General features: G+C 44.9%; 1 protein-coding gene across 1 annotated transcript; it reads left to right on the forward strand.

The window, feature by feature from the left end:
• Positions 1-204: 204 nt before the first annotated feature.
• On the forward strand, positions 205-12,281 carry PFDN4 (prefoldin subunit 4). The gene is made up of 4 exons (XM_035025424.1): positions 205-390; positions 6,747-6,854; positions 7,830-7,970; positions 11,859-12,281. The coding sequence occupies exons 1-4, from the start codon at positions 367-369 to the stop codon at positions 11,988-11,990; spliced, it is 405 nt and encodes a 134-aa protein (XP_034881315.1). The 5' UTR covers positions 205-366; the 3' UTR covers positions 11,991-12,281.
• Positions 12,282-19,508: the final 7,227 nt, after the last annotated feature.

The raw sequence follows: 19,508 nt of genomic DNA on the forward strand, positions 1-19,508 counted from the left end.
CTGATGAAAGGCACCTGCCCTTCCGTCCAGTCGGGGCCCCGCCCCGGCCCCGCTGCGCTGCGCTGCGCGGGGCGCCCCCTGCTGCCCGGCGCGGGACCCCGGGGCGGTTCGCCACACCCCCCACTTTCTGTCGGCCCACAGGGCGTTGCCTGCGCCTTTAATTGGCACGTACCAAGTCCTTCCAGGATGTGTTTCCTCCCGGAGCCCCGCACGTTGGGAGTCACGGGTCGAGGATGCAGCAGGAAGGAATATGGAGGCGGTGCTGTATTTGCGGGGAGGTCCGGGCCCCCGGGCAGCGAGAGACGGCCCGGGCCCGGGGCGCGCCCTGGCGGCCCTCCTCGCCGCGCGCCGTAGTCCAGTCCCAAGATGGCGGCCACCATGAAGAAGGCGGTGAGTGGGGCGCTCCGGGTGCGGGATGCTCGGGCCGCGGGCGGGGGTCGGCCGCCGGGGGCCGGGCGCGGGCCGCCTGGGGTGCGCGGCCCCGAAGCCCGGCGTGCGGCCGGGGCCGAGGCCGCCGGCCCTGCGGGCGGCCCCGCGGCGAGGCCTCCCCGCGCCCGGCTTCCGGGAGGTCTTCTCGGCCCCCGGGCCGCCGAGGCGGGGCAGCCGGGCCGGGACCCTCGGGGCCCGCGGGTCGCCTGTCGCGGTGCCGAGAACGGCCGTGGAGAGCCTGAGGACCCGCGGCGCAGGCCTCGGCGTTGGCCGTGTGAGAAGCCGAAGGCCCGGGGGCTGCCGTTGGCCATCGCGCTGGGCATTTTACCTGGGTTGTCACGTTCGGCCCTCGCAAGTCCACAGACATGGGTCCTGCAGCCTCTGTCCTGGGCACGTAAGGAAGCGGAGGCCCGGAGAGGTGCAGTCACCTGCCCAAGGTCACGCAGCTTCAAGGAGCCGAGCAGGACCGTGCACCCCGGGTGGCGCGGCCCCGGAGCGCTGTGTCAGCCCTGAGCCGCCCACGCCCGCCCTCGATGTGCCTGTGCGTCCAGACGAAACCCCTGTCGGGGATGCATGACGGGCCCGCGCCAAGAAGCCGTCTGCTGATTATCTCTGAGCCTGCCCGCAGCTTAGCGAAGACGCGGCTTCCTCCCACTTTACAGGTGGAGAAACGTAACAGAGCGGTTGGTGGCCTCGAAATAACTCGGCTAAGGGCGCCTGGGTGGCCCGGTCGGTTGGGCGACTGCCTTCGGCTCGGGTCGTGATCCTGGAGTCCCGGGATCGAGTCCCGCGTCGGGCTCCCTGCTCGGCGGGGAGCCTGCTTCTCCCTCTGACCCTCCCCCTTTTCATGCTCTCTCTCTCTTAAATAAATAAAATCATGGGGCACCTGGGTGGCCCAGTCGGTTAAGCGACTGCCTTCGGCTCAGGTCGTGATCCTGGAGTCCTGGGATCGAGTCCCGCGTCGGGCTCCCTGCTCGGCGGGGAGTCTGCTTCGCCCTCTGACCCTCCTCCCTCTCATGCTCTCTGCCTCTCGTTCTCTCTCTCGCAAATAAATAAAAATCTTAAAAAAAAAAAAAATTAAAAAAAAAAATAACTCAGCTAATAGGCAGAGCTGGAATTCAAACTCGGGTTTTATTTTGTTTTTTCCCAAAGCCCACCTTTTATTCTACTTAGCAAGCTGAACTCCTGCTGTTTACAGCGTATGAGTCACTGCGTCTACGCAGGTGCTTAGAAATATCTAGATGGAAGAAAAATAAAATGGGGAGGGGGCAAAGAAATAATAACATCTGATAATTATGGAGGCCTTCCTTTTCATTGTGTGCTAGGCCTAAGCGAGTTGTGTGCATTATTTTAATCCTACCCCCGATACTGCTTTTATTCTTATTTTACAGACGAGGCAGTTGAAGTGCACACAGAGTTACGATTAAAGTGAGCACAATTCTGACTCTAGAGCCTCTGATTTTAACTTCCATCCTGTCTGATGGAAGTCCCCTGGCTGCAGGGATTTGCTTGCATTCAGCTTCAAATTCCTTGGCTCTCATACTCAGCAATATGCATAGTCTGAGCATATTGCAGGGTGTAAAAACCAGGACTGCCCCAGGCAAACCAGGATGATTTGCTCACTCTATTGGTCTATCATCCACAGATTCTTACTGAGTACCAGGGTAGGGTTCAGGGTTAAGGTGATTCAGATGAGTAGGAAACTTTGTGAGATTCACCCCACCTCTATTTTGTACTTAAATTGGGCCCTTTGACGGGGCGCCTGGGTGGCTCAGTCCTTAAGGGTCTGCTTTGGGCTCTGGTCATGATCCCAGGGTCCTGGGATCGAGCCCCTCATCGGGCTCCCTGCTCCGCAGGAAGCCTGCTTCTTCCTCTCCCGCTCCCCCTGCTTGTGTTCCTTCTCTCTCTGTGTCTCTCTCTGTCAAATAAAGAAGTAAAATCTTTAAAAATAAATAAATAAATAAATAGGGCCCTTTGTTGGGTACGGTGTTTAATTCCATAGATGGTACTAGTTGCATATCCCCCCCGCCAACTCCCCTTGCCCTCTTTGACAAATATGCAAACCGAAGTGCAGAGAGATGAAGTAAGGGTCGAGGGAATGGTAAGAAAACGATTTGAACCTTGGACTTGTCAAGACTTTTGATTACCAACATATTTTCATTTATTCGGCGAACTTTTTGAGCATGTAATATGGCACAATTTCAGTTTTAGGTGAAAAGCAGTGATGAGCAGTAATAATGCTTATATCCCCTTATCCTCATAGCATTGTAGGACTTACGTTCTGGGGGAGAGCAGGCATTACTCATACAGGCAATAGTCACACAGAAAACTGTAGAATTTCCAGCTCTGCTAAGAACTATGACAGAAAGGACTTGTGACATGAGGGCTGGAGTAAGGTCTGTTGGTGACTAGAGAAGGCTTTCGTGAGAAGGTGTGATCTATACAATGACATAAGGAGGGGAAGAGAATGTTGGAAAGGGATGAGGTGTTCTAGAGGGGGAGGATCACCTGCAGAGACGCTAGGTACATTTAAGGAAAGGGTGGCTAGAATGACAGAGGATCGGGGGAAGTTGAGCCAAGATAGCAAATGAACATATTGACGGGTGGGTGGTGGCCAGAGCATGAAGGATTTTCTTCTTTGTCTTGTAAGACTGATGTGATAGATGCACCAGCCTCCTGCAGGTGTTTTCCAGTGCTGTGAACAGTTTCTGATAGGTTAACTGTACATACACTCTGGTTCTCTGCCTGCCCTGGGAGCAAATGGGTATGTCAGTGAGTAAGCATGAAATATCATAGGGATAGCCTCTTGAGTTTAATAAAAACTGTTTGCAATTTGGAGTACTTTACATTTGTAACACGTTTACATCCCAGTGGGTCATGGCTTTTCTGGTGAGATGATTAGGTGAGGTGGTTTAGTCCTCTCCTCTCCAAAGGTCTGCTTTCCAAGATCTGGTTTTTGGCCATCAGAGGACTGTGTTTGATTTCTGTCCCTGATCCTCAGTACAAATATCCCCTCCCCAGAGAGGCCATCTTTGACCTCCCTATCTAAGGAAGCCCCCTTCACTCCTTAGCCCCTAACACTTGCAACCCCTACACTGTTTTGCATTCCCCATCACGTATATCATCATCATCTAGCATCATCTTGTTCATCTTGTCTTTTGCCCACCTCCTGTAGAATGTAAGCTTGCAGGTATTCATGAGGGTTGGACTATGGCAGTTTTCTGGCATGTGGGAGACATTTACCAAGTAGTTGTAAAATGAATGACTGTACTGTAGGCGTGAAAAGTGAATAAAAATACAAAGCAAAATTTTATATCATGGAGACTTGGCAGACACCTTTAAAAAACAAAAATAAAGGCAGACTGAAATTGGCCAGAATTTACTTCTCCTAGGCTTTTAGGACACTGATGGACCCAGCTGTCAGTCCACATTCTGCTGGTAATAGCCAAGACTCAGTGGGGCAAGACTGAGTGTGGTTCACTTTCCTCTCCTAATCCTGTAAGATGCTGAGTTTGAAGAAAAGGGTCCAGTCAGGGTCCAGGGAATTTTAATTTTCACTTTAAATATTGAGCAGTCATATTTCTCCCCAGCCTAGCAGAATTTTCTTCTAGATCTTTGTCTGTTCTCCCTCTCTAATGATTTTTTGGGTAAGCATTGTTCAGGAAATAAAGCACCTAGCTATCATTATTGAAAGGTGACTCCATCCACAGGTCCTCATTTTATCACCCCTGCAAGGTAGGAGGAACCAGCATCCCCATTTTACAGGTAACAAACCTGAGGTGGCTACAAAGTTGAATAATTTGTCCCAAGTTCCTCCTTGCTTGGATTTGAATCCATTCACTATTTCAGCCACTCTGTGTTGTCTCAAAGAACCAACTCCTTTCTCTTTGAGTTCTCGTGACTTTGTGAGCGGCAGTGAGTACAACTGCCTTGGCTTCTCTTAACGCAGGAGTCCCTAACCTTTGGGGGTGTGGATCCCTTTGAGAATCTGAGGAAAACTGTGAAGACCCTTCCAGAGGAATGCACTTACAGGACATGCCATGCTGCACACAATTTCAGGGGGTAAAGGGACTTCTTAGTGTCTCTGGATCCCCAGTTAAGAATTAGCCCCTCCCCGCCAAAATGAAGCTTCGCGCAGTGTAGGAATGTTCCAGAACAGTGGGATGAAAAGAAGCCACTGGCGTTAGTCATGGAAGGTGCTGACTTCTCACTTTTTGCTGTAAACGGAATGCCACCCAGTGGAGTTCTGCATGCCACCCAGAACTCCACTGGGTGGCATGCAGTTTAACCACGGACTTCACACGCCGACTGTAGCCCGTAACCCCAGTGAGAAAACCACGGTTAAGGAAACGGAGTACGTGGTCCCAAGTACGTGCTGGGGTGCTGTGCGGTGAGGCTAGGACAGGAAATGCCTGCTTTGGAAAGATAGAAACAGGTGGCCAAATTCCTCCACGACTTTTCAGAAACTGTGTGTGTGTGAGTCTGATCAAGCGGGATTTAGATTCAAATTCGGAAACAATATATTAGCCTCAGTTTTGTGTTAGGCCGGTCCCGTGGTAGTTGCTTTCATGGGAATTACCCTGTTCAAGCCTCACGATGACAAATGCGTCTATAAATACATATTCAGGTTTGCGGGGCCTCAGTATTTAAACTCTGCAGGCAAGCAGGCACTCTCTAGAATTCTCCGTTCCCTGTTTGCTTCAGGAATTGCTAGCTCTTATGTAGGCAAAGTCACTTGAATGCCAGGGTATCTGAATATGGACTTTCCTTTGGTTTTTATAGTGCAGCTCAGTGTTTCCCAACTTCCATAGTCATAAAAATCATGCCCAAGGATGAACATTCAAAGCTATATATATTGTGATCTAAAGGATTTTTTCAGGATATCCTCTGGGTCTCTGATGCTGAGCCTGATGCATATCAAAGTGCTTGTTGTGTGTTGAGAGCTCCGGGGCAATGGAGGGCAATTTACACTCAGTGTGCTGAGTTCTAGGTGTCTGCCTTGGTGTTCTGTCCACTGAGCTCCAATCTTGCTTGACACAACAGGTTGCCTTTCAACCTCCGGAGAAATAAAAGTGTATACTTCTATGTGACTGGTCATGAGAGACCAGGCGAAGGGATGAGGCGTGGTTGTTGTGAATCATTACAAAAGAGCAAAAATAGTCTTTGTTGAAGCTCTCTCTCTCTTTCCTCCCTTACAAGTGCTGTTGTTCTTATTTTATAAAGGAGGGGAAACTCTAAGGAGAATCTGGTATTTAATTTTTTTTTTTTTTTTAATATACGGTTCCCCTTTGAGAATCTGATGAAAGCCAAGGACTTCCTGCTGCCTCTTACAAATGTGCATGATTGCTTGCCCACATTCATTTTCACCTTCAGTTTCTAAGAGCTAGTGGACCTGCCTGGACTCCTGAGTCAGCTTACCTGGGTTGAAATCGAATTCTACCGCTTACTGGCTGTGTGACTTCGGGGAAATTACTTACCCTCTCTGTGCCACACTTTCTTCATCTGTAAAATAGTTCTACTTCCTAATGATCCTACTTACTAAGATTTATTAGAGGATTAACAGTGATGATAAAGCACTTAGAAAGTTCTTGATACATAGTAAGAGCTCAATGAATGTTATTTTATGATTTTATAGATACTATATGTCATCTAAGTACTCTAATTTTATTTACAAATTTAATCACGGTAAATATTTTTAAACATTCGATTTTACTCATTTTATAGTACGTTATACCTTATTCTTAATGAAGACATGTAAACAGGTTCTGCATTAAAAGAAACATAATTTTTACCATGTGTGAAATACAGTCACTGACGTATGTAGTAACCTTCTAGCCAGTATATCATTTGCATTAAACATTAGAAACTGTCAGATTTCTGACAGCTTTAATAAGCTTATGCAGGTTTTAACTCTGAGAGCAGAAACTGGTATGAAGCATTTACCAGAACTCAGTACCACATCATTTGCTCCCTGAGTTATCTGGATGAAAGAATGTTCTAACTCGAGAAATTCTGCTCTAGGCCAAAGTTGGCTGACTTGACTCAGGACTTATTCTTAATTGTTTATATTTGAAATGTTTTTGTAGCTTACGCTTTATTCTGTGGACTGTCAGAAGAGATGATAGATGTATGAACAAATCTTGAGGTTGTGGAGCAAAAACTTATAAGGCCTATGTTTGTGATTTTCTGTACCTTTGGGGATTCTTGACTGTATGAGAGCAAATAGTTTATTGAATTATTTCAGAGTTATATAAAAAGCTAACCTATAACTTCTCCAGGAAAATTAATTCTACAAAAAATTTAAAATGTTTTTTCAGGCTGCAGAAGATGTCAACGTTACTTTTGAAGATCAACAAAAGATAAACAAATTTGCACGGAATACAAGTAGAATTACAGAGCTGAAGGAGGAAATAGAAGTAAAAAAGGTACTAAAGAAATGTATCTTATTTAAGAAAAATGAAAGGTCTTTACACTATAGCTTTTTTTTGAGAGAGAGAGAGATCGCGTGCAAGGGGGGTATTGGGGGGGGGGCAGAGAGAGAGAGAGAGAGAATCCTAAGAGCCTGATGTGGTTTTTGATCCCACAACCCCAAGATCATGACCTGAGCTGAAATCAAGAGTCAGACGCTTAATCAACTGAGCCACCCAGGCGTCCCTACACTGTAGCTTTTTAAAACTGAATTCAGTGATTCTCTTTCTCTGGGCTCTTTGTTGCAGATGATGTAATCCACTCTAGTTGGTGTAAGAAAAAAGACCTTGTTGAAGGGCTGTGTGAGAATTTACAGATTGTTGAGGGGGTGAGCCTGGGCGGGGGTTCCGGGAGCAGGCCGCAGAACCGCGTCTCAGAGACCGTGGCTGGCGATGGAACTGCTGCTGTTTGCAGTGATCCCAGAGCCCGCCGCCGCCTCCAGCTGGGTCCACCCCAGCCCCTGCCCGCCCCGCACATCAGGCCTGTGCCCATCCTCTCCTCATGTGACCCTCTGAGCCGAGGTCCAGTCCCAGTGCAGTTGACTGTGGAATGTCAGTTCGTAGCTGCTTTCCTCCTCTCATCAGGCAAGGCTGAGCAATGGCGGTTTGCTCTGTTTCTGTTCTACCATAGGAAGGCAGAATGCACCAAGCGGAACCTGTTAGGGTAGGAGGACATTTTGAGTGGGCACAGATGCCCGCTGTCCTCTGCAGGCACTCGGAGCAATCTGGAAGTAGCTAGAGGACAGTGACTTAGCTGTTGAGGGTTCCTTAGGAAATGCCATCTAGAAATGTAAGGAAGTCTTAGGTTGTGTGGTGATACCTTTGCGAAAGGGTCTTTCACAGAGTTGGTGTCCCCAAATTAAAATTGGCTACTCACCCCTATCAGCAGATTTTGAGTGTGCTTTTCATTGCCGTTTGCTTTTGTGTTTCTAGAAACAACTCCAGAATTTAGAAGATGCTTGTGAGGACATCATGCTTGCAGATGATGATTGCTTAATGATACCTTATCAAATTGGTGATGTTTTCATTAGCCATTCTCAAGAAGAAACACAGGAAATGTTAGAAGAAGCAAAGGTATGCTGGAGTCTTTCCCTGGGTGAGGGAGGCTAATGCTCCCATTAGGGTGTGTGTTACAAAGGACACGCTAATTCCAGGTGTAGGGAAATAACGGGTGCTAGGTAATAATACTCCATGGGTTTTTACAACGTCCCAGGTATGCGGTGAAAGCCTTGCAGGCATGATCTTATTTAATTCTGACAAGGAATCTGTGAGATAGGGCCCATTCATCCCAGTTTAGAATTGAAGGGATTGAAGGGTAGAGGCTGAGAAAGGTCATGGGGCTTACTCAGGGTGACAGAGGGAGTGGCCTTTTGACTCCAGAACCCGTGCTCTAACTGTGTGGGAACTATAGAGTATCATAAGGTAGAAAAGGAAAATTGCCTATAATCCCACTACCGAGAGGTAACTATCCATCGTGAACATTCTCATTGGTTCTTTTATGTTTTTACCTTCTCTTTTCTCTGTAGGTTTGCTTCACATTTTGGTCAGTTAACCTCCCACCAGAAGTACTTTCTCATTCTAGTTAATGTTCATTTGCCCAGCAAATCTTCATCAGGGGCCTGCTCTGGGCCAAGCACACATGCTTTAAAAACATCATTTTTGGGGCGCCTGGGTGGCTCAGTTGGTTAAGCGACTGCCTTCGGCTCAGGTCATGATCCTGGAGTCCCGGGATCGAGTCCCGCATCGGGCTCCCTGCTCAGCGGGGAGTCTGCTTCTCCCTCTGACCCTCCTCCCTCTCATGCTCTCTGTCTCTCATTCTCTCTCTCTCAAATAAATAAATAAAATCTTAAAAACAAAAACATCATTTTTGACGACTGTTAAACGTCATACTAGTGGACACCAATTCCGTTCATTGCCCTCTTGTGTTAACATGAATTTGTTTCCAGTATTTTCCTACAGTAATGTTGCAGTGAGCATTCTTACACACCTGAGTGTTTTTCACATTTAGGAAATTCTTTTTTTTTTATTTTTTATTGTTATGTTAATCACTGTACATTACATCATTAGTTGTTTTTTTTTTAATTTTTTTATTCTTATATTATCCCCATATATTGCATCATTAGTTTTAGATGTAGTGTTCCATGATTCATTGTTTGTGCACAACACCCAGTGCTCCATGCAGAACGCACCCTCCCCAATACCCATCACCAGGCTAACCCCTCCCCTCACCCCCTCCCCTCTAGAACCCTCAGTTTGTTTCTCAGAGCCCGTCGTCTTTCATGGTTCGTCTAGGAAATTCTTTTAGGGAAATAACCAGGCAGGTGTCATTACTAGCATCTGAGTGAGGCATTTGAGACATGATATGAAAGGAGTTTCTGGTTCACACGCCCTCCAACTGTCTGTGAAAGGAGCGGTCACGTTGTGCCTGAGAAGCTGATGGCAATCAAACATTTTCTAATTCTTTTGCAGTTTGCTTAATTAATCTGGATATTACTTAAAATGTTAGTCTTCCTTCTTCAAATGTTGTAGAAAGCAAAAATTTCTCTGAATTAAACCCATATTTAATAAACCCTAGGAAGAACTAAGATTTTTACTCCTGAATCTTTTTATGCAGAAACATTGGTGTTTCCGCTTGTGTTTAAATCTTTTCTTTCACAGTAAAATTTTGTAATTTTGTTCTTTTTTAACCATCCTAACCATCTAGTGGGAAGTATTTCAAGATAGTTGGTGGTTTTTGTCACTACTATGAACATGCCACCCTCCCCGTCCCCCCCCCCACAGCTAGTGAACCTTTATTATGTTACTCATTTATTCATTCATTCATTCCAGGAATATTTGTTGAGTGCTTACTCTGTATTAGGGTCTGCCATGAACCAGTGCACAGAGAGAACAATGAAATATGCCTGGTTCCCGCTTGCAGGGAGTAGACAGTGTAAATGGAAAGAGAAAGTCCAGCAAGCATAACTAGTAAGTGGAAGGTGGTGTGGGCCTAGAGGTGCTGTAGGAACATAGAGTAGAGGAGTGCGCATGGTCAGGAGGGGCTCCCTGGGAAGGAGATGGCTCAGCAGGAAGTGGGTATTCCCCAGAATGGGGGGCAGGATGTTCCAGACTCATGTGTGATGGTCGTGTGTAAATGGTCATAAAAAGATCATGGCACAGAAACACAACTAAGAGAAGTTCTAATTTGCTGTATATTTGGGAGCATCTGAAATTGTGGCCACAGCTTGAAGAACTCTGTCAATTGAGTTGATAAATGGACTTGACTTTCGCAGGGGTCAGCAAGCGTTCTGTGCCGGGCCAGACGGCAGATATCTCAGGCTTTGTGAGCCACCCGGGCTAGGTCACAATTGCCATGAAAGCAGAACGTGTAAATGCATGCCTGTGGCCGCATTCCAGGAAAACTGCATGGACAAGCATCAGGCTAGGTCTGGCCTGTGGGCTGCAGTCTTCACTCACCCGGCCGTAAGGCGAAGAGGAGCCTTTCAGGGGTTTTTAAGAAATGAGTGATACATGATAGGATTGTGCTTTTATTATTTATTTATTTATTTATTTATTAAAAGATTTTATTTATTTATTTGACAGAGAGAGACAGCGAGAGAGGGAACACAAGCAGGGGGAGTGGGAGAGGGAGAAGCAGGCTTCCCGCGGAGCAGGGAGCCCAATGCGGGGCTTGATCCCAGGACCCTGGGACCATGACCTGAACCGAAGGCAGACGCTTAATGACTGAGCCACCCAGGCATCCCAGGATTGTGCTTTTAAAATAATTTTCTTGCATGTTATAATTTCACTCATCAACTAGGTTTTCTGGGTAGAGAAGTTTTATCTCCTTTCTAATAGCTGTACGTCTTATTTCTGTTTCTTATAGCCGTGGTTCTCAAACCTTTAGCATGTATCAGAGTGCCCCAGAGGGCTTGTTGAAAATTCCAATCACTGACATCCCAAGAATTTGCAAATCAGGAGGCCTGGAGCGCAGCCCCAGAATTTGTGTTTCTAACGAGTTTCCAAGCGATCTGGGGGCTATACTTGGAGATTCATCAGCCAGATTTCTAAAAGAATAACATTGTCAATACTAGCATTCTTCCCTTCTTCCTAATATTAATGGGTATGCCATTTGTGTGACTTCATATTTTTTTGGTCATGTTTAGGAGAAATCCTTTTTTCTTGTTTTTGTTTTTTTTTAAGACTTTATTTGTGAGAGAGAGAGCACAAACAGGGAGAGCATCAGGCAGAGGGAGAAGCAGGCTTCCCACTGAGCAGGGAGCCCGATGTGGGGCTTGATCCCAGGACCCTGGGACCATGACCTGAGCCGAAGGCAGATGCTTAACTGACTGAGCCACCCAGGCGCCCCGAGAAATCCTTTTTTTGATCCTGGCCAGGAAGGAACTTCTGACATCCCATGCGTTTCACGTGGGCAGTGCTGCTCTGTGTCATAAACGAGGCCCTCGTTAGCGCTCTCTCACAGTAGCTCCAGGGGCCTCGCAGTTGGTAAAAATTTCTCCCAGATTCTGACTGTAAGTTGTTACTCTTAATTAGTGTTGGTCGTGTGAATTTTTATCCTTTCTTCTAGTTTCATAGTTATTTTTGTGGGAAGTTGGAAGAGGCTGTGTTAGAAGCCAGGCCTGTGATAAACTGTTTACCAGAAGTGTTCGTATAAAAGTTCTTTCTTTATTAAGGGTGTGATAATTTAGGAATTAATTTTCTTTTATCCATTTTGTTTTTTAAATCAGCAAAAACCGAGAAGACAGGCTTGATTTATTCTATAATAAGCAAATATAAATCATGAATTAAAAATGGCTACATTCAGACTTTTGGTTTAGATTTAATTATCCGTGTTATTTAGCTGCCTGTCCCAAGTTTAGAAAATTTGACCTAAAATTCTTCCCAAATATTATTTCATCCACAGATGCTCAGAAACCATCCATTGAATAGAATTAATTTAAATGATTTTTTTTTTTTCCCCAGAAAAATTTGCAAGAAGAAATCGACGCCTTAGAAGCCAGAGTGGAATCAATTCAGCGAGTGTTAGCAGATCTGAAAGTTCAGTTATATGCAAAATTCGGGAGCAACATAAACCTCGAAGCTGATGACAGTTAAACATTTTATAATACTTTTTTTTTTAATTTGTTTAATAAACTTGAATATTGTTTAAAATGATAATTTCCCTTCTTCAAATGATATGGAAAGCAAAAGTTTCTTTTTTTAAAATTTTCATTTATTTAATGAAACTTGCCTATTTTCACATGTCTTGCTTATTTATTTTATATTTTTAAAAGAAGACAGTATTCATCTATGTATTTTGCATAACGATTCTATCAAGTGTAGGGGCTTTATGTCATGTTATTAAAATCGGTTAAGCAACCTTTTACGTTTCTATATTATCATTTAGAATATGTGTTGCAGTTTTTATTTATAAGAAAATTGAACGGTTGGGTCATGTTGTTTATATATGTCTCTTCAAGGTGGTGAAAGCACTTTAGAAAGATCCCATCGTGTGTCAGTCTACTCACTGCCACCAAAACTTTGTCAGATGCTAAAAACAAGTACACACTGCATTTAAATATACGTAATGCATATTTTGTCTAGATGTATTTCATGTGTCTCTTACATCTGTATCAGTGTCCTAGATCTTGGTAAAAGAACCAGATAGTGCTGAGACATGTTGGGGCATGTTGAGTTTCATGTGTAGAGCAGAATGGCAGAAGAATATTTTAGAAACCAAGAAATGTATCAAGAGAAAGAAATATTTAGGGTGGTTTTTTTTATTATAAATTTTAAACTTTAATTGTAGAGCTGTGTAATTAATTTGGGTTTATACTGATAATGATGTGGAAGTTAAGCAGCTATGTACTTAAAGATAAAATAGTACATTTACCCCCTTACTATTCTCCCCACCCCGCCCCCCCCCCCCCCCGCCCAAGATACACATTTTGGGATTTGGAAAGACCTAATTTTCTTAACTTTCCAACAGATGGCACTGATACACCAAAATACCAATGGAAGGGTCCTAATACAAAAATGGGGCTATTTCTAGGATTAAGTATACCTAAGTTTAGAGGCAGTCGCTTTTTAACCTTCAAGGCTAAACATTGCATATGTCATGTTTTGGTTAAATATTTAAAAGCGATTCCAACTTAAAATATGTAACTCTAAGATTCTTTAAGACATAAAAGCAAACTTTTAAATTGCTGCGAAATGTTCCCCAAAACTGATAACCAGATTCTAGAAAATGATTCTTTTGAGGTTATTTTTTCTTGCATGCATTTGGTTAGTGCTCAGTTAGAGGGCTGAGATTAGAGGCATATATCATCAGGTTGTAGCGGGAGCTAGGTAGCACCCTCAAATTAGGGGAGTTTGAGAAAACTTTTGCCAAGATTCCAAAGGTGTGGGTAACCACTCGGAGGGCTGTGTACCATCAGAGGCCAGAGGACGGAGCAGCCACTTCCTTCACTCTGGAACTCAGGGAAAGGCTGCTTTCATTTGAAGTGGGACACAGCTAACCTGCAACATCCCTGCAGTGACAGAGCTGGGAGACTAGACAGCCAGCCTCATTCTCCCTCCAAAACCCAGCTGGTGCCCGCAATTGGCCAAACCCAACTGGGATCCAGAGGTAGTTTGTTGGAGTCGGTCTATCTCAGAGCTGGAGAGGGGTGGTAGATGGATGCATCTGGAAGGCCAATGGAAGATCCAGCACAGGAGGATGGCTATAGCTGAGTCATTTAGAAATTTTAATAAGGAAGGCTTATCTCCTTTATGTGCCAGAAGCTGAATTATGTAACTGACCGGGACTTAACATTTTGTGAGCACATGAGCAAGTAAACCTAATATAAGAAAACATCCAATGGTGTGGGTGAGGGGCAGGGGAGTTCATTATATATTGTTGCTAACTTTATACCTTGTTTTCTTTATTTACCTGTGAAGCTCTAGGACGACAGGAATATTTGATTCCCACTTTAAATTCATTTCTAAAGTGTCCAAAAGCCTTATTTTTGTTAGTAGGACTGGATGAAGATGTAAACAGCATGCCCTACATCTGAAGAGGCAGCTAACACTCAACTCTAGCCAGTAGTTGCCTCATAGAAGTTTGGTCTGGATTTGTCACCACTAACTTTTTGACAGGAATCCTGATTTTTTTAATTTAATATTTTATTTATTTAGAGTGAGAGATAGCAAGTGCGTGAGTGGGGAGTGGGGGCAGAGGGAGAGAGAGAGATCTCTAGCAGTTCTCTGTGCTGAGCATGGAGCTGGATGTGGGACTCGATCTCACCACCCTGAGATCATGACCTGAGCCAAAATCAAGAGTCAGACGCCTCACAGACTGAGCCATCCAGGTGCCCCAAGAATCCTGATTTTTTTTTTTAAATATTTATTTATTTATTTATTTGACAGAGAGCGAGAGATAGCAAGATTAGGAACACAAGCAGGGGGAGCGGGAGAGGAAGAAGCAGGCTTCCCGCTGAGCAGGGAGCCCGATGCAGGGCTTGATCCCAGGACCCTGGGACCATGACCTGAGCCGAAGGCAGACGCTTAACGACTGAGCCACCCAGTCGCCCCAAGAATCCTGATTTTTATAGACAATCAATTGCTAATTTTAGACTGCATTTTTTTTTTTAAATCAATGCAGTTTAAACAGAAGATACTCGTGTAACAATTTGACCATCAGGCAGCCAGTTTGCAAACTCAGGTGCACCATATGCTACATCTTATCTAGGCTTTGGTAGGAAGTAGGCAGTAGATTATTTGTACGGAGGGTCATAAGAGCTGGTGCTACTGACTTTAATTTTTAAATACCTCTGGAACCTGTCCATTTCTTCCCATCTCCCAACCACCACCAGGCTTGTCCAAATCTTACGAGCTCTAGTCAACAGCAGGCTAACGGGGTCGGAGGGGAAGGGAATGCCATGGAGATAATTTGACAGCTGGAGGCCAGGGGGCGTCTCTAAAGGGCTTTGAAAAGAAAGGTGAGCTACATGACTAGAGCAGTATTTTAGAATAATTTGGCGGTTATCAGGCGGGTTTCATCACAAAGAGATGCAGGTAAGGATTCCAGATAATACTGCCCTCCCCCTGGTGCGCAGACTCAGTGGGCGGAGGACTATAAAGAAGGAAGCAGAAGCTGGAGAGCAGGCGGAGTGATGGGGAGAGACCAGGGAACGGGAGGGGGGCCGAAGTCAAGGAATTAGGTTCTGAGCCCAGGCCAAATACAGCCGATGGCAGGTTTGCTTTGGCTCCCGTAGTTTAAGAAAGTTGTTACAAATTGCTTGCCACAATCCAAGTAGGAGATCTCACATAAAAAATCAGTTTGGCAACATCATGACTGCATTCCCAAAGGGCATCTTCAGCTGCTCCCCCTCGGACAAAGCAGGCTCTCTCTGATTCTGCCCGAGCTCACGCCCCTCGTTTACACCACCTGCGCAGCACCTGTCCCGGCGGCCTCGTGAGCCCTGGCAGCTGCTGGTGTGATTACAGTTCTGGTTGGCCCGGCGGAAGGGCGGAGGGAAGGGGAGCATGAGAGAGGAGCAGGAGTTCGGCTTTGGACGTTGGCAGTTGCTAGGATGGCATCCCCATGGAGATGGGCAGCCGACTACGGGAAAGGTGCGTAGAAACTTTCCTCTATTTTCGGGACAAGGGGGGCGGGAAGCCGGTGGCGCGGTTGCCTCCAGGAGAGCTGCCCCTATCTGGTGGCAAAACCTTAAGGCTGAGAAGACAGATCAGCCGAGGTCCAGGCCTAGGGAGCTGGAGGGGGCTCTGGAATCGCCGGGCAAAGAGCCCCGCCCTGGGTCCCCAAGAGGATGCTTGCAGCCAGGCCCCTGGAGCGCAGCGCCGTCCCCACTTCCCAGCTCCCTTGTGAGCCTGGGACGGTCTCCACTCCAAGCACAACTGGAGGGGTATATTTTAGGATCATTCTCATCCTAGGGAGAAGTGCTTAACATTTAAGGCACATACACATCACTGGGGGTTTTATTAAGATGCGGGTTTTGGTCCAGTGGGTTTGGGACATGGCAAGAACTCGATAACTATTGTCTATGAGGATTAGTCCTATGAGACGTGGAGACTCAAAGACATTGCTCAAGGCCATATAACTAAGTAGCATCGCATTTGTGCAGTTTGACCACGAATTCCATTGTGTGGATTGATTCTAAGTGACTTCCATAGTTAGGCTGAATGCAGCACTATGTTATGGTTTTCCTGGGCTCTGAGCACTTTTGCCTGCCTGAGAGTCTTCCTCCATAAGGCAAATATTACAAAGTATATTTTATGAGTCCCTTGGCATAAAGACAAATGTAACCTAAGCTGGGTTATAGTCATTCTTTTTTTCAAATTTTAAAAGAAATGAAAACATTCTCATGGACTCCTAAGATACCATGGGCTGTAGGCACTATGTGTGCTGGACCTAATAGAGAAGTAGGCTCTGCTGGATGCTGGTGCGACTGTCAGGGGCCAGTGACAAAGATGGTGGATTTCTCTGAGGGAGTTTGGGGAGAACCTGTAGTTGAAAAACACAACTAAAGACGGAATTCTTCTTTGATGAATTTTGAAGATAAAATCCTCTTTTGATTGGAAGAGATTCTCTTCCTCATATCCTTTTTAAAATTGCCATAGTTACCATAAAAGATTCAGCCATCAGCATGAAATGACGTTTGAGTTCAAATGATTGTGAAGCCTTTTTGATTCCGGAAAACAATCCGGAAGAAGAGACTGCAATTCATGGAAATGGTGTTTTGTGTCATTTTACCTGATTTGGAATGGGGTGGGAAGAAGGAATTGATGAAATGCTATAAAATGTTAGAGTTTAAATAGGCCTTGATGTAAATAATGAATCATGCTTTGGGGCTTTCAAAATACACAATTTTAGTCTCAAGTTAAATAGGAGTCTGCTGGAGCCAATCTAAATATGTAGAGACTGGTAGCATCGAGCATCACATAGAATACCTGTTTCCCTGGAAGTCTGAAATTACTGATTTGCTTGAGTCTGCACCATTCTTGAAGGCCTCTGACAAAGCACCAAAAGAAAAAAAAAATCCCTCAAGCAACTTCGATGATGTTTGTTCATGGGATTTGAATAGCTTTTAGCTAGTAACTGGTGTTTGTAACCTTTTATGAAGGTCTTTCAAAGCAAACAAACACATAGGAACGAGGGAACAAATAATGCACTGAGCAAGTTCTAAATTTTACATAGGACACAACAGATGCTTACACATCTCCATTCTGCGCGCTTAACGACGGCTATGTGCCACGCAGGACAATGGGTAAGTGGAAAGTATGGGTTAATTTCAGGATTATAGCTGCTATTAACATAAAACCAAGACAGCACAAAGACAATAACGTGCCTTCCCATTCTGTCAAGAGTGGCGGGTGTAATTGCTGCAAGGACAAAGTAATGTGAGAACAGATGAATGTGGAGCCCGCAGGAAAAGCCATTGTCAGTGCAAAGAAAATGGGTTAAGGCCCAACAGTTTTCTGATGCCTTTGGCCTTCATCATGATGAATGAGATAATCTTACCCCGAACAAAGATACGTTCAGTCCAGAAATGCTATGACTGGATCTAACCCAAGTGTCTCCCTCCCATGACCGTGGAGTGCACTTCGGTGAACAAGGCAGGCTGGGTAAGTAGGGCCCGCCCTGTTTGGAAGTGGCAGAAGTCTCTCGTTTACACCTGCCTTCATTGTCTTTTCAGTGATAAAGTCACTTTTATGGAAGAGGGATTTTTAATTGTCTCTCGTTTTAAGCTAGTATTTTTGTTTTTTAGAACACTTGGGAGTGGGGAGATGGCAAAGACAGGCGAGAGCATGTCCCATCCAAAGGAAGAAATGACCCTTTGGCTTTGCCCAGCTGTTGTTGTATTGGAACGTGGGCAAGACTTGCTGGATCTTCTGGTTGTTCAAAGGAAGCCAGAAATCTGAATTTCTTTCGGGGTAAAATCTCCCAATTTTTCAATGTTGTCAAGTCATTCAAAGATTTAAAAGACACCGAGAAGAACAGAACAATAAGGGACAAACAACAGATGTCTACACAGCCCAGTTCACAGGCAGTTCATGTAGGCCTGTGAACATAGATACCTATAAAGACTGACAAATGCCTTTTCATTAATAGTAAAAAAAAAAAAGGAAATCTCATCTTTCCTTTGGAGTTTTAACCAAAGGACACTGTTCACTAATGCGTTCCCTGTCTTCAACCCAAAGGAAAAGTTAATAAATATACGGCAGAGATATTTCTTACAACATCAATAAATGGCTTAAACGTGGTTTTGGTTTATGTCTAAGTTGCTGCAATGGGTTAAAAGAGATTTCAAAACATCGCTTAAAAGGAAAGCAGTATGACTTTTCTTCAGTAGACCAAAAAAAAAAAAAAAAAAAGTAGCAGAGATTTTTTTCTTTAATAACGGTCAAGAAAACATCTAAACAAACTTAAATAACCCCAGAGAGGGTTTTCCAATAAGTCAATAAAGCAAAAGGGTTATTAACCTCAAGATGGACTTGCTGTTGGGATCACAGGAAAACCATCTGCTGTGCGCCATTTTTTATTGACACTTCAGGGTAAACTAATAAAACTCTCCATTTCAATTAAATTTTGGAAACTCATGTTCCCTCTTTCTCAAATGCTGCAAACAGGCATATAACTGCAACAGCCCCTTTTTTTCTCAGGTCTCCTCTTGGCATGGGAAGCCAAGCCAATGGCACATTCTAGTGTTTTCCTCACCACGGTCTTTGACACAAAAGTTTAGTAGATATGATGTTAACAAAAGGGGGAGAGTTAAAGCCCTTTTCATTTTTGCAGGTGAGCTTCTGAAGCCATTTGGAAATCAAATGTGGCTTTTTTTTTTTTTTTTTAAATAGGCTCCATACCCAGGGTGGAGCCCAACGTGAGGCTTGAACTCATGACCCTGAGATCAAGACCTGAGCTGAGATCACAAGTTGGACACTTAACCAACTGAGCCACCCAGGTACCCCTCGAATGTGACTTTAAAGTGCACTTTTGATCCTTTTCAGGACCTCTTAGAATCATAGTTTGGAGTTGAAATGGATCTTAGGGAATTATAACACAAGTTTTATGGATAAAAAATTGAGGCACGGAATGTCTGACTTGGTCAGGGTCAAGTAGCAAAACAAAATCAACTTCAGTTCCATGTCTGTGGTAGGCAGCCTTCTAAATCGACTCCCAGCGACCTCTGCCTCCTGGTATTCATTCCCTTGTGTAATCCACTTCCTTTGAATGTGGGCTGGATCCAGTGACGTGTTTCTAATGAATAGAATATGAGAAAGGATGGGATGTCACTTCTGTGTAGGTTACTCTCTGTTCCCTTCTCTCTCTGTCTCTTTTCCTTTTTTGCTCTTCTTACATGCTTGCTCTGATAAAGCCAGCTGGAGAGGCTCTTGTGGCAGAGAACTGAGGGGCACACCTGCCAACAACCTGGAACTGAGTCTGGAACTGAGGCCCTCAGCCCATAGCCCTGGAGGGACTGAATCCAACTAACCTGAGGGGACCTAGAACTGGATCCTTCAGATGAAGTTGCATCAACAGCCAACACATTGGTTGCGGCCTCATGAGAGAACCTGAGCCAGAGATGCCCAGCCAAGTAAGTGATGAATGCCTAACCCACAGAAACTGGAGGT

This window comes from Mirounga leonina, unplaced genomic scaffold, assembly GCF_011800145.1.
Source record: "Mirounga leonina isolate KUSES-001 unplaced genomic scaffold, KU_Mleo_1.0 Mir_195, whole genome shotgun sequence".
Lineage (NCBI taxonomy): Eukaryota > Metazoa > Chordata > Mammalia > Carnivora > Phocidae > Mirounga > Mirounga leonina.